Source organism: Camelina sativa, chromosome 13, assembly GCF_000633955.1.
Source record: "Camelina sativa cultivar DH55 chromosome 13, Cs, whole genome shotgun sequence".
Lineage (NCBI taxonomy): Eukaryota > Viridiplantae > Streptophyta > Magnoliopsida > Brassicales > Brassicaceae > Camelina > Camelina sativa.
The window spans coordinates 1,525,337-1,539,597 of record NC_025697.1 but is presented as its reverse complement, the minus strand read 5'-3'; the positions used below and the strand labels follow the sequence as shown (position 1 = coordinate 1,539,597).

The following is a 14,261-nucleotide window of genomic DNA, read 5'->3' as shown; positions in this document are numbered from 1 at the left end:
CTAAAAACTTCAGTCACCAATCTCCGGTTACACTTTCAGCTCGGATATGGGTAGGGATTAGCCCAACAATTCAATCAAATACTTGTACATTTCTTCTGAGCTCAGAAGCACAAAGCAAACATGTCTATCAGATTTTGCCCGAGAGAGTAGTAGAAAGGAAACAGAGCTATAAACAAGGTTGATATCTATGATGTGACAGTTTTGTAAGATAATGAAAGTATGGTTTTTGATGTGAAGATCATCTAAAATGTTGGGTTTCATTGTTTCATATAAAAGTAAAGGCTTTAATCTGATAATACCATCAAAACATAGAGGCAATTCCTAAATTTAAAAAGAGTTTCCTTTATTGGTATATTTGACTACGGAGGTTAAAAGCATTATTGCTAATCTTGTTTCAGTGAAAGAGAATGTCCGAAATTGTAAATTTGTCATCATCTCTGAGATGTTTAAACCCAAAGATCTCACCTTTGGTTCCTCCATACCTTTCTCGTCAAATCTTGAGCTCTTTCTCTCAACCGAGAGAATTCAAAGTTCATTCCTTTCCCGAGAAAATCTTTTTGGTAGCGGAGAGAATCAGAGCAGTCGGTGCCCTGAAGCAGGACGGTGGCTTGCAAGAGCTCGATGACTCTCCGTTGTCAGTTGAGCTCGGACCGATCTGTAGCGAGAGCCACTTCGATCAGGTGATGGAGGAAGCTCATAAGCTTGGTGAATCAGTTGTAATCGTCTGGTGAGTTTCTAGGTTAAAAAGTTTGTATTTTTCCTTGATTTTTTCTATTTAATTCCATGAGAGTTTAGATCAATTCTGTTTATATAGAATTGGTTTCTCGATCTAGTGGCAATATGAATCCGATGAAAAAAAACATAAGAGTAGTTGCCACTCAGATTCTTCCCAGGTTCTTGGAGTTCTCATGGTGTCTGTCTCCTCAAGTTGCCAATTGTTCATAAATCTCAAGCCTTTGCTCTCTTATGTTGTTGATTGTGTATTTCTGGTTGGTGAAGATTAGCTACATGGATTTTGTAGGATGGCAGCTTGGTGCAGGAAATGTATTTACTTAAAACCCAAACTTGAAAAGCTTGCTGCTGAATTCTATCCAAGGTTTTTATGAGTCTCTATTCTTGTTTTCACCGAATGTTCAATTTTGATGGATTTGGATCTTGACAGCAAGTTTCATTCATTCACTGGTTTCAACATATTTACATATCTTACTTGTGGTATTCTCCATTGGATATTTTTCTTCCAGGCTGCGGTTTTATCATGTTGATGTCAACGCTGTGCCATATAGACTTGTTTCTCGTGCAGGAGTCACGGTAAGCCTATTGTATGAATCTTTCCATTTTGCTACCAACTCTATTCGAAATCAGACCTTGGATTGTTGATCTGAAAACTACTTATTCTATGTTTGGAACAATGGTGGGGGGGATGCAGAAAATGCCAACAATACAGGTATTGTTTTATCCGTTCCTGTATCTTCAATGAAACTTATAACTTGGGTCTATACTCTGAAACCCCTCTTGAAAACAGTTACTGATTCTGTGTCGTATCTCTTATACATTCTGCAGCTATGGAGAGATGGTCAGAAACAAGCTGAAATTATCGGCGGCCACAAAGCGCACTTTGTTGTTAACGAAGTACGGGAGATGATAGAGAACGATTCAATTATTTGATATTCAGAGTCTCAAAACTCTGCTCTCTTCTCCTCTGATTGTTCATAGGTTTTTTGGGTCCTTTATATGATGTTGCAGTTATGTGACTGTTCTCTTGATGGAAGATTGTACTTGTTGTAGATCAGTTCTGTAACTGGAGTTCGTTATATGTTTAGTAACATAGATTGGTGGTTAGTAACTTGGTAAAGTATTTGGTTTCTTCCACATGTAAACAGTTTCTGAATTACTTTGCAATTTCAATCCCTCATAGGTTTTGGCATTGTAATATTTTTCTCTTCAAAACATTCACACCACCTTCTGTTTACTAGCAAAATTACGCTGAGGCTTTAATCTCTAAGCAAGAACTGTAAACCTGCCTTTTTATTGATTGATTCCCACAAATGTAACTACAACCTTTATTCATCAGCTTATTTAATAACTAGAGCAAACTATGGTTAATGGGATTATGTTCGCTATATACAAGAACAAATTGCTCTCTACAACTAAAATATTCTAAGTTAGTCAAAAGAATAAACTTATTAATAATATAATATGCAGACTTCATCAACTTTGTGCCTCCATCAGAAGAAAAAAGAGCTCAGAAAACCCAATATTTCTTCTTCTTCTTGCCTTCCGGTATGGGCAGCTCTATACAGAAGAGCAAAGCAAGCTCAATGAGTCAAAACTGATTTGATCTAACAGTTGATTTAACAGAATCTATAATAAGAAATGTCACATACCTCCTTCAGGATAGATTGAATTGTAATGAACCTCAGCCCAGAAGCTTAAACATATAACTGATCAAAAGGTGAATACATGAATTTTATTATATCTGAGATTTTTTTGTTTTTGTCAAAAGAGAGAATATTTGCAATTGTGTGTAACTTACGGCGATTAGACTTCTGAAAATGCGGCAAGATCTCAATGTAACATGTATCCTTGAATGAAGTTATCACAAACATCCGAACACCAAACTACAGCAGAAAAGAAAAAGAAGTAACTTAGTGGCTAGATCTTGCCTCATTTATATTCAAACATCCGTAAAGATACGACCTTTCTTACACACAAACTCATGTACAGTAAAGAAAAAGCTTAAGTTTTTGTAAGTACCCAATCCGCAGCAGCCTGAAGAGTAACATGATCACCCCATTCACCATTCCTATGTTCCCAAAAAATTGCGAAAATCTCACCATTAGTGATAAGCTAAAGCAATAAACTGTAGTGGAAAGAATTAAAAGAAATCATTTTCAGACCGTTTCATTGCTTTAAGATAGTCATTGAACGCCATTGGAACATAACCTTCATACATCTCTCTATTATACGCAAGCTGAAATATATATATATATGAGAATGTTAAATACAGGAAACCGAAAAGTATGACAGACTGAAATGGAGGAAATTAGATTATTTTCATGTACTATAACTCAACCTGATTAACAACTTGTTCTCTGACAAAATTATGGTGTTCTGGAGAGCGATAAAGCTGGTCTGATAGCGACCGAAACTGAGAAAATATGTAAACTAGTGAGAAAATGCTGGATATTATTCTGCAAAACCTTAATTAGAAATGAGAAATCAAACCTGGCAGTTTCCATCTCCTTCAATCTTATTCTCCACCAAGCCATAAAGCTGTAATCTGTAGTGTATAATTGGCATACAAAAGAAGAGATTACTGAACATCTATAAATCCATCATTGATTGCCAAGTTAAAACAATGCATTTGTACCCTTAGCACTACTGCACTAATCAAACAAAAAAAGCCTGAGAAGAAGTTTAAAACCACAAAAAACTCAGCTATCAAGTTTAATTAAGACAATATTAATTCATCTAAAGCAGCTCAGCTTGTTCCAGAAAACTTATAAATTAACCATGCAACTTGAGGCTATAGATCTGATTGCATTCTAAGTTCTAGCAAATTAAAACAAACTAAAACCACGGAAATGGTGACAAGCAATTGTTCCCTAGCTTGTATTTGGATACCAACTCTATAACATACCTCTGAAAAAGCCGTTCATGATCAGAAATCTGCTCATCCTCTGACGGTAATTCCCCATTTATTTTCGGCACGTGCTGCATCACACCACCAAAATCAGGGATATTAAACTTATATATATGCTTCTAATAAGTTGATCAGAAACCTCACAATAGAAAAGGGTACTTACAGCAATAGGTATCATTTGGTTAAGTCGCTTCCCAAACTCTGACCAAGATTCTTCTTCTACTTCTACAGAACAAACAGAGTCATCATCACGAGATGGGGAACTTAGCCCTCCTTTAAATCCTATCCTTGCAGCATTCTTATCTTCCATGTCACCGTTATGATTATTATGACTATTATCACTTTCCCGAGTAATATCAATGGCATCCACTTGATTATCCTGCCCTGGAGACAATAAGCAAAACTCATAATGAATGATAAAACACAAAAACTAAAACCTGGTTCATGTATATATAGACAAAATTCTCAAAAGGCAGAACTATTAACAAAATCAACCTTGGTGAGAGTGAGGCCACTCTTGTGCAACCACTGAATCCCGATTAGGATTATTAATCCCGGATGCTTCGGCTTGATCAAGCCTAGACAACTCGTCTTGATAAAACTGTGCAATTACGGTATCATTGTCTACATAACCTTCTCTAACATAGCCTTGAGTACCAGCATCTGGCTCATAACGCGTTACACTAGTGGAAGAACCAGCATTGGTAAGCGTACAAACCTCAAGATCATTGAGACCCCAGCGAACAACATCTCGATCAAGCTCATACCCCATTTTATTTATTCAAATTCAGAGATGGAAAAAAACAACCAAAATTGCGTTTTTGGAAATTTGATATTGCGTCAAGTATTGAGTTTTCCTGCAAAAAAGATGGAAACAAGGAACGCATGACCCATCAACGAAGATATGATGTATGGAAAAAAAAAAAAGGAAAACGCATATGGTGTGAAATCAAACTAAGATCATCTGGAGACTACTAACCAAACCCAGAACCAAATCCAAATTCAACAAAAGCACCCAACAAATCCAATAACATAAAATATTTTTTTAAAAAAATATTTACTTTTTTGACCTTTTCAAAACGAATTAAAAACATATGGAAAGAATAAAAAAAGATTGAGAATTTGGAAAAACCCACCAACCTCGGGAAGATCAGACGGATAAACTTTGATGAAATTTTCTCAGGGGAATGAAAAAAAAAAAGGAGAAAAGAGAGAGAAAGAGAAAGCCTTTAGAGATGGGTTTGGTCACAGAGAGAGAGAAAGAAATCGCAGCCGTTGAAAAGAAAACAAAAGAGAGAGAGAGATCACAAAAAGCCGGCAGATATATATAACGCCGTTTCACACCGGCGTTGGAGTAATCGGAGGAGGTCGGTTGCTTAAAGACAATCTTAAAACCTCCACCCCCGCTCTATTTCCAATAACCCGTTCTGATTTGACCACGTGTCTTCACTTTTATTAAAGTCGATACTTATTAAGAAAAATAAAAACCCTTGAAATTGGAAACGCTGCTCTCCCTGGCTACTGCAATGAACCTAATTAGAAGATGTCTGGGATTTAAAGGGTGATTAATAATAATAATGCATATTAACAATTTGAAGCCAATGGTTACGAGTTCATCAACAAAGTAAACAAGAGTGTGTGAGGCCTTCTCAAACGTGGAGAGACAAGTCACATCTACAAAAAGCGATCCATAACAACGGTCTAACACGCTAGACAACAACTATTAAAAACCCAACCATATTTTAGATTTTACAACAAACTCACAACATTTTTGCAGCATCCAATGCCGGTTTCTCTATGCGACATAATGCCCTGTTTTCCTTCTGTGGCGACTATAATCCGACACAAACCTGAACGACAACCCGCATTCCTCGACCTTGCACTTGTATGGTCGTTCTCCCGTGTGCAGACGCAAATGCTCAGTTCTCGCCCATTGCCATTTGAAAGTCATTAAACATCCTTCCCAAGAGCACTCAAAAGGTCTTTCATCATTATGAACACGTTGATGAAGCACCAGATATTTGTGAGCCCTGAATTTCTTTCCACACCCTTCGTGTGTGCAACGGTTTCTCTTGTGTGTTTGCAATTTCGCTTTACTCTCGAAGGTCATCTTGCATCCCTCTACGTAACAACGGTTGGGGTGAGTTGTCGTGGGGACTTCTTGGTTACGACTCCCTGAGCGAGCCTTTGGAGTTTTCTTGAGCCTTTTCGCAATGAATTTCTTCTCTTCCTCACTCGTTTCAGTGAGCTTAAATGAAGTTTCACATGTCGCTTTCCTCTTGCCCCTTGACCTCAACCCTTCACAAGGACTCCTTATGAAACCAATGCTACTCTCCAGATTATCATTTGTCTCAGACTCTGATTTTATTTTCCATTTCATCTTTGCTTCTCCCATAGGATTGGGAGTCTCGATAACCTTGGTGTTTCCTGAGCTTGAAACTTCGCTCTCCATGTTAAGCTCATCATCTGGAACTTTCAATCCATTTGAAGAAGCTTGATCACCATTGCTCGAACTTAATATAGCGCTACTTTCCAAAGGTTCACCATCATGGGTCATGTTAAAAACCATGTTCTCACTGGCCGTGTTTATTTCAGGAATTTCCGTACCCACTTGAGCTGAAGAATGCTCAGTGTGCCGTATAATAACTTCTGCTCTCTCCACCTGAGCGTGATCACCAGATACAGCTTCTCTTTTGGTTGGTTGCAGCTTCTGTGATTGCTGTTCATCCTCGATATTAGTGACAGTAGACCTAGGTTCTCCAAACTCTTGGTCACTCATTTCAACCGCTTCCTGAACACCACGTACAGACACATCACTGCAGACATAATCACCAGACAATTTTCCTGGTCCATCATGATTATCACCTGTAGAAACAAGTATGGTCTGACTTGCCACAACATGACTACCTGAGTTGGAGCCATTGTTATTGCTGGTCATAGAGTGTCCTCGGTGCTCTCTAGATACGGAAGATAGGTCAGCAGAGTCTCCATTCACCATACTGAAACGATTTGTGACATTCCCATCTAAAGCTGAACCAAACTTGATAGTAATCTCGGGATGTTCTTGATCAAGTGCCCCAGTGAAAGATGAGCTACAAGGACTTTTGGAAAATGATTTCTCATTCCTACCAATGACCCTTCCAGTGTCTCCAATCTCATTGTTCAACTCAGAACGAATTGCACTATCCAGATGTGACTTACTGGCATTTGTATTGCATGTCTTATCAAAATCTTTTGATTTAGCTAAGGGAGCTAGCTCCTGACCTTGTTCTGCAGAAAGCTTGGGATTCGACTTTTTCTTTCTGGAGTACTGGATGATCTTTTCTTCCTTTCTTCCAGCTTGAGAATCCACACTCTCCCCTAATTTTCCATCTACTTTTACTTCGAGATGTTCACGAGGTGTGAAACTTGAGGTAGAACTGGGTTTAGCTTTTGAGCGTGTTTTTCTCTGCAGCCATCTGATAGATGAAATATCTAGCATGTAGCTTGCGTCGGAGAACAAGCCACCTAGTGACAGTGCATGCTGAATTTTCTTAGTAGGGGAATTTTTCCTCACTTTAACGCAGTACCGTAAATTGATGCCAAGTTCTGACGTCCAGTCTAAGGCGTGGTTGTAGTTTTTTTCATCTTCAATTGCAAGATCAATTAGACTCAACTCTTCTTGAGATGCACTTTCTAACAGAACATCATCATAGCTGAAAGGGACTTTGACCTCCTCTGCCACAATAGCCGCATGTGCCTTAAATTTTTGAAAGTCTGCAACAATTCCAAAAGGTTACAGCAGAATGATCAATAATCAACAAATTTTAGACAATTTTGTTTTTCAGGTGAGTGTAAAACTCATAATTCTCTCCTATACGTCAATTTGGCGAAAAATAAAGTAATGATGCAAACGTACCTTTATGGCAAATTATAAGGAACTTCAGTCCACCTCTGGATTGCACCAGCCTCTGAAGTTCAATAGTGTGCTCGAGGCAGAAAATGCGAGGCCTTATATATCTAGAAGACGTTTTCCATTCGCATTGAGACTTTTCTGATAACAGTGTCGTAACTTCCTGAGCATCTGTACAGTTAATAGAAACACAATTAACAGGCTTTAAAGGCTAATATATATAACGCAGTTCACGGCTTGGATAATAAAATGGTCTGTTACCTATCTCTCCTTGTCTCTCTGAGAGATCTTTTAATGCTTCTTCAGAAGGCTGTACCACAGACATAAAGGGAAAGCCAAGAACGCCACATGCCACACATGGCAAGGTTCCAGAATCAACTTGGAAATCGTTAAGCAGACCATCATCATCATCATCGTAGTATACATCATTAAGCTTCTCCATGAACAAACTCAATTCCTCTAAAAGAGTAGTCTTCTCTTTATTCTCCACCTCCTCGGGTTCATTTTTTGCCACCGCTGGAGGTGAAACAGCACCCCCAACAGCTGCAAGAGCCAGTGCGGTATGGCGCGGAAGTGAATCAGGGTCCCACATCACCAAACGAGAACTCGGCTCTCGAAGAAGAGCAGATAAATTCTTGTTTTCGTTCAATATATCTTCAACAAAAGCTTTTTTCACAAGGAACTCTCTTTCTTCTCTCTGTCGATCTCTCAATCGGGAGCTACGGCCACCTGGTAGGAATGATCGTGGCACTCTGGAAAATTTAATGTTTACAAGAAAATGAGAATTAACATGATCCATCAAAACTTTAAGGTTATATGTACAAAGAGACCATGGAAACCTGCCTTGAAACAAAGGACATGGTCAAGAGATACAGCAGCTGCTGATGGGACAGCATGGGGAGATAATTCATGGCTGCCCGACGCACAGCAGCTTCCTTAGCTACATTGAGCCACTGCGGAGTTCCAAAATTAGCGGCTTCCCCACAGTTAAAACCTAGAAAACGTTAGATTAAATCTGCTTAGTTATGGATTCTGAAAAGCTTGTAATTCGTATTCCTAATCTGTGCCAAACTATCCACTTTTACTATACGACTGAGAGAACTACTTAATAGAAATATGATTCTTCATTCTTCTGATTAGAAGATCAATCCTCACCTCAATGCTACGTCGATAAACACCCTTTCTCTCCAAAGCTTTATTCAATTTTCACATTTTCTCAACCACTTTGGAGAGTGCAAAATGGAATGTATAGAATCACTAAGACGTGAAAGAATGTTTCGAAAAGGAAAAAAAAAAAAAAGGCATTTTACCATGGCTGAATCCTACGTGATAAGACCTCGGAAAAGTCACAACAAATTCACCAGGATTTTGTACCAACCTACGTATGCAAACAAACATAAATAAACATAGTAGCAGAGCATGGAAGTAGTTATAAGAAAACATATATTGCCTCATATCTCCACGTAACAGAGGTGAAAATTAAAATAAAATAAAAGCACTACCTACAGCAGGGAATGCCAGATGCAACTATCATCTCAGGTGATACAAGAGTTGTCTTTTCGCCTAGTTGGGTGAGAGCAGCTGACAGTGACAACGAGCAGAGAAGATGTAGTGAGAAACAAAAGGACAATTCATTTCCTAAGAAGTGTCGCAGTGTCTTCTATCTATCATAGCGTAAAAGCAATAAGACCTAAGACATTTAACCACGAGTAAGAAACTCTCATCATACCATAGTCAATATTAAGCCACATTTTCACTTAAAAAGTAGGAAACTGGTGCTATTAAAGAAAAACTCGATGCGGTAATCATTCTAAGAAAGAAACTGTAATCATTCTATGAAATCTCATTTTTTCACATGCATTATAAGAACAACATATCTCTATATCATCTTTAGCAGTAGTTTTCAAAAATAACGTACCCAGTTGGTCAATGTTTCTGCCATAAGAATTTTTGCGGATAACCTCTTCAAATTCAAGCGCATAATCACAAGGGACAGCGTACCAAGTCTTGGGTGAGCCAGTGTGAAGATAATTCATACTGTGAAGCTCATGATCCTCAACGTGCCAGGCAAACCAACTGAACAACATACCAATATAAACCATGGGAGATGTAACACCAGGGATGTCATCCGGCATGAAACGCGTAACAGAACCAGGTGAACGCGCAATTGTCTGAAGGTTCCACGAACTGTTGGAGAGCTTCCAGCCTGCAGTACCTTCCATTTCATCAAGAATATCCGTGCTCTTCTGCTTGGAAGAACCCTGAGATGATAAACTTGTAGAAGCAAGGGGTGCTTTTTCTACCATAGGCGATGAGTTTCCACTGTTCTTCCCTGATGGACCATTGATTTCTGTCTTCCTCTGATAAAATCCCCTGCCCCTCCGCTTCCTATGCCGGAAATGCCTGAAATGACCCTCTGGCTCACCGAAAGCAGAGCCAGGGACATCATTAGCATACTCTATATATATAGGCTTCTCAGAAGCCGCTTTCCAGAACAATGCCTCGACCACAACAGGTGACACTTCTTTAACCGTTCCTAACTGGCTTTTGTAGAAAGTTTTCGACTTTGCTTCAAACTGCTCCAATGTATATACCCCTCCACTTTGCCAAACCTGCTTAACACCACTCCTTTGAGAAACACACTTACTCTTCTCTCCTTTCGATTTCTTCACTGTCTGGCCTAACTCTTGCTGCCTAGTGGTGAACACAGCTCTATCCTCTTTCCACACCTTGGAAATGTCAACATCCGAAACCAATTCCGGACACTTCAAAAGAGACTTGTTCAAGTTATGAAAAACATACTTTTTCGATGGCTTGGGTAAAGGAGGAATGATCTTGCAGATCCCAAAGGCACTAGCTTCCTTCTCGATTTTGGATATATAAGCAATAGGATCTGCGAATTCAGTGTCCGTAGGTCTAAACACAGGTGCTAAAGGCAAGGCTTTTAGCCAATTGGGAATTTCAACATTACCCATCTCAATTCTAAAAAACCAAAATTAGATGTAACCCACCATTAACAAGATCAAGAACAGCAGCCTAGTGAAAGAAGAAACCCAGTACTCTAAAACCCTAGATTCGAAAATTCCGATACTGATTTCTAAAAAGATTGTTAAAATCTTATTGGCTTCTTCAAAATCGAGACGAAATCAACAGAATGAAATTGTACGTACTGATACGATCGACGACATCGGAAACTCCATAAGAAGAAGTAGAAGATAAGAGAATATTAAAAACGATATGAACTGTGCGGTTGCGCAGCGACGGAGAGACGGAGAAGGAGAAGCAGGAGAGAGAGAGAAATATATTAAATCTTTTAAAATTTCCTAAATTATATTTTTAACGTTCCGTTAGTGCATGTTAGTGTGGAATAACTAAACCTTTACTAATGTGCGCGTAGAGTCAGGTAACATAAACCAGCGGTGCGGCGGTTCGTGGACCGAACCGGACTGACTCTAACGGACCACTGACACTTTTGGGTTTTGATTTTATAAAAAGCCCAAAAGTGATTAATCATAAAAAGCCCAAAATTGATCAATCATAAAAAGCCCAGTACTGTATGGCCTATCATATACTCTCTCTATATCACAATACATGCTTTTAGAATTTATTCATTTTCTGTATATTTTTATCAATTAATACTATAAAATTACAAATTTCAAGAAACATTGATTGGGAATTTAAAACTTTGATGAATTATTATTGGTCAATAATTATGAATAATAATGCATTTATTGCTAAATATTGAATATTTTTTTTAATTTATGTGAAAGTCTCAACAAATCATCTATTCTAATACATAAGAAGTAATATTTTGGGTAATTGTAAAAGACAAAATAGAACAAGACCGTTAAAAAGAGCTGCCACAACCTAAACAATAATGATAAACAACAGATTAAAAGATACTCCACAAATTTGTTTAAGAAGACCTTTTACAGAACTACCACAATCACAACTTTATCTTTTCAGAAACTAAAGTATCCTAATCATTCATTCCTTTCATCCGAGAACGTTATGATCTCATTACAATTTATAAACCAATATCATATACTCAGCTGTAATAATCCTTCGGTTTATATTTGCAATCCGCCAGTTTTAAAAGCAATTGTTCCACAGATTGGAACAGTCTACTACCATTGCTCACATCTACAACCTTCAGCTTCATTCAACGCTTTCTGCTCAAATATGTTTTTCAAGCAACTCTTTATCATTTGTGGCGTGAAAGGAATGCTAGGCGACATGGCGAACCACCCTCTCCACCAGAACGACTTATCAAAATCATTGACAAAAACATCCGCAACCGACTCAGCTCAATCATGGATCTACGCCATCACCGCTATGACGAAGGATTACAACTTTGGTTCTCTACAAGAGCTTATGCTCAGCTCTCTATCCTCACCTAAGCTCTAATTATTTAAACAACGAAGCATTTATTGTAAACACGTTTTTTTGGGTTGAATATGATTTTACATTCATTCAAAAAAAAACAATTGTTAATACGACTCGACTATTCATATAATTAATGCTTTTTAATAACTTTGAGTTTTGACTACACCGTTTTTAGCTTAAACCAATTTTAATAGTACGATACTGTTTAAAACTTTAATTATCACTGATGGGAATCTATACTTTTATTCTTTTACTGGTACGACTGACACCTCTTCTCTAGTTTAACCTAAAAGACAAAAAAAAAACAAAAGTGTATAAAGATAGCAACTGTTTCTCCACGCTTTACCTCACAACACAACAATTATTTTTTCATTACGCTCGTCTTAAAATCCTACTATATATTTACTTAGGAACATAGTAAATCTTAATTACTTTTTCGTACTAAAAACCCTAGTTTGTGTACGCTGCCGTACGGGTTTCTAAACATAGTTTTCTATGACTTTATCAATTTTGCGGCAGACCAAACTAAGCAAACTTATTACTTACCTAATAAGCTCTTTTTTTGAAGAGCAGAACCTTGGTCAGTCCTCCTACGAGATGATGAACCAAATCTAGTAGTGATACGATAAGTGTCCGTACCATGGTTCATGCTCTCCATCACCCCACTCACAACTCGCCTTCAGACCGGCACGAGCCTCTTCAGAAAGCTCGACTGTCGTTACTCGAGTCGCCACCGCCGCAACCTGACCGATGGTCAGCGTCTCTCCGCCATAATCTTTCACCATATAAGGCTGGAATTAATGGGGGATTTGAGCTGGTCTCAAGTCGAATCATATCTTTTATCTTATATAGTAAATTAAATCACAAGTGGCAGACCAACAAGAATCCGCCACACACAATTTGGTTTTAATAACAAGATTTTTATTTTTCTACGTGTACGGATTTGAAAAAAATAATAAAAAACAGTAAATTTTTTGGAAACGTCTAAATTTTATCATACACAACGCCATGATTGCATGTAACACGTTGTTTAGAAGTTTAATAAATAGAGGGTCTTATTGGTAACGTAGTCAAAGCTGTACAGAAAAAGCTGTACGTGAAAGCTGTACCAAAACGCTGAGAGTAAAGCTTTTAATAAAGTTTTTGATAAAGTTTTTGTGATTGGTAAACATTACAAGAAAACAAGCAATTTGCGAGAGAATATTTCCTAGCAATTCTCTCGCAAATAGCCTATAGTAAGGGATTTGCGAGAAACAACCATTTTTCGCAAATCGCTTCTCGCAAATTAAAAAATCTCGTAAATTTCTCGCAAATTTTGTGAGGAAAATTTTCCATAACATATCCCTCGCAAAGTTTGACTAGTAAATCCCTCACAATTATTGCTATGCATTTGCGACAATTTTAAAAATAATATATTTTTGTTTTTGATTGAAAATAAATAATATTTCTAGTACGAATTTGCGAGGGAACATAAATGTTATATAAAAAAAATAATTAAAATTTTATATAAAAAATCAATTAAATAAATGACAATAATTTTATTTATCGAACAACTAATGACAATAATTTTATTTATCGAACAACTAATGATTTTTTCCAAAATTAAAAAGTAAAATACATGTGTGTATATATATATATACATATATATGTATAATATCGATGATGTGATTTGCGGCCGAGGAGAGGGTGCATAGCCGATGGCAAAGTTTCTCTGGCAACAAGACGGCGAAGGAGAGTGGGAGGGAGATCGGGAACGTGGTGGCAGAGACAAGACGCGGCGGTGGAGAATATTAGATGCGTTGGCTGATAATATAAGATGCGACGGCGGAGCATATCAAATGCGACGGTGGTAAACGATGGCCGAACCTTTGAGACGTAGTGGTGATAAACGACAGCGAGACTTTCCAGCTATGGTGGTGGTGAACAGCATACGCTTCAAGATTTGTTGTTGTTTTTTTTACAAATCTTGCTAGACAATTGCCATGTATATGCAAGGAATATTAATATCTTTGCGAATATGTTGTATATTCCTCACAAATTTACAATGAATTTGTTATGGACGTGACAGTTATAGTAAGTTTCTTGCAATTCTATTGCAAATTTGCAAGAGCTTGTTTCCTCACAAATGTTCCTAGCAAATTGATTGTTTTTTTGTAGTGAAAAATTCAAAGCTGTAGTAATACTTTGTTTAATTTCACAAATGAGTACCAGAATCTCGTATCCGATAAGGTTCCTGAGCTTTTGTATGGTATTTTCTTGGTCAAATAGAGGGTTCTGTTGACAAAATTTTGGATGTTCGACCAATAAATATATATTTTCTATGTCCAAATTTCAAATATT

At 37.6% G+C, this 14,261-nt stretch overlaps 4 protein-coding genes and 1 long non-coding RNA gene across 7 annotated transcripts in view; 2 read left to right on the top strand and 3 right to left on the bottom strand.

Moving 5' to 3' along the window:
* The window catches only part of LOC104734440 (probable protein S-acyltransferase 15), a 3,533-nt gene extending 3,267 nt beyond the window's left edge, over positions 1–266 (top strand). Inside the window, exon 8 of the transcript XR_002034910.1 lies at positions 51–266. The gene's annotated coding sequence lies outside the window, so the exon portion shown is untranslated. The remainder of the gene's footprint in view (positions 1–50) is intronic.
* On the top strand, positions 364–1,924 carry LOC104734439 (thioredoxin-like 3-2, chloroplastic). Its single transcript, XM_010454019.1, has 5 exons — positions 364–727; positions 1,022–1,096; positions 1,242–1,308; positions 1,427–1,444; positions 1,561–1,924. The coding sequence occupies exons 1-5, from the start codon at positions 408–410 to the stop codon at positions 1,663–1,665; spliced, it is 585 nt and encodes a 194-aa protein (XP_010452321.1). The 5' UTR covers positions 364–407; the 3' UTR covers positions 1,666–1,924.
* LOC104734438 (OTU domain-containing protein 5-A-like) lies at positions 2,011–5,101 on the bottom strand. 3 transcript variants are annotated; one of them, XM_019234952.1, is made up of 12 exons: positions 4,784–5,099; positions 4,362–4,500; positions 4,139–4,244; positions 3,807–4,027; positions 3,641–3,714; positions 3,226–3,280; positions 3,074–3,148; positions 2,898–2,971; positions 2,755–2,803; positions 2,534–2,618; positions 2,385–2,441; positions 2,011–2,292 (listed from the first exon to the last, which is right to left on the bottom strand). In XM_019234952.1, the coding sequence occupies exons 2-12, from the start codon at positions 4,413–4,415 to the stop codon at positions 2,243–2,245; spliced, it is 900 nt and encodes a 299-aa protein (XP_019090497.1). In that variant the 5' UTR covers positions 4,416–4,500; positions 4,784–5,099; the 3' UTR covers positions 2,011–2,242. The 3 variants fall into 3 exon arrangements, with proteins under 3 accessions (XP_019090497.1, XP_010452320.1, XP_010452319.1); XM_010454018.2 differs by having other exon boundaries at positions 4,139–4,500; positions 4,780–5,101; XM_010454017.2 differs by having other exon boundaries at positions 4,139–4,500; positions 4,784–5,100.
* LOC104734437 (probable lysine-specific demethylase ELF6) lies at positions 5,228–10,843 on the bottom strand. Its single transcript, XM_010454016.2, has 7 exons — positions 9,454–10,843; positions 9,038–9,116; positions 8,846–8,913; positions 8,379–8,529; positions 7,797–8,287; positions 7,542–7,706; positions 5,228–7,399 (listed from the first exon to the last, which is right to left on the bottom strand). The coding sequence occupies exons 1-7, from the start codon at positions 10,508–10,510 to the stop codon at positions 5,439–5,441; spliced, it is 3,972 nt and encodes a 1,323-aa protein (XP_010452318.1). The 5' UTR covers positions 10,511–10,843; the 3' UTR covers positions 5,228–5,438.
* On the bottom strand, positions 11,417–12,780 carry LOC109128490. Its single transcript, XR_002034919.1, has 2 exons — positions 12,468–12,780; positions 11,417–11,938 (listed from the first exon to the last, which is right to left on the bottom strand). It is a non-coding gene; the product is annotated as an uncharacterized LOC109128490 (long non-coding RNA).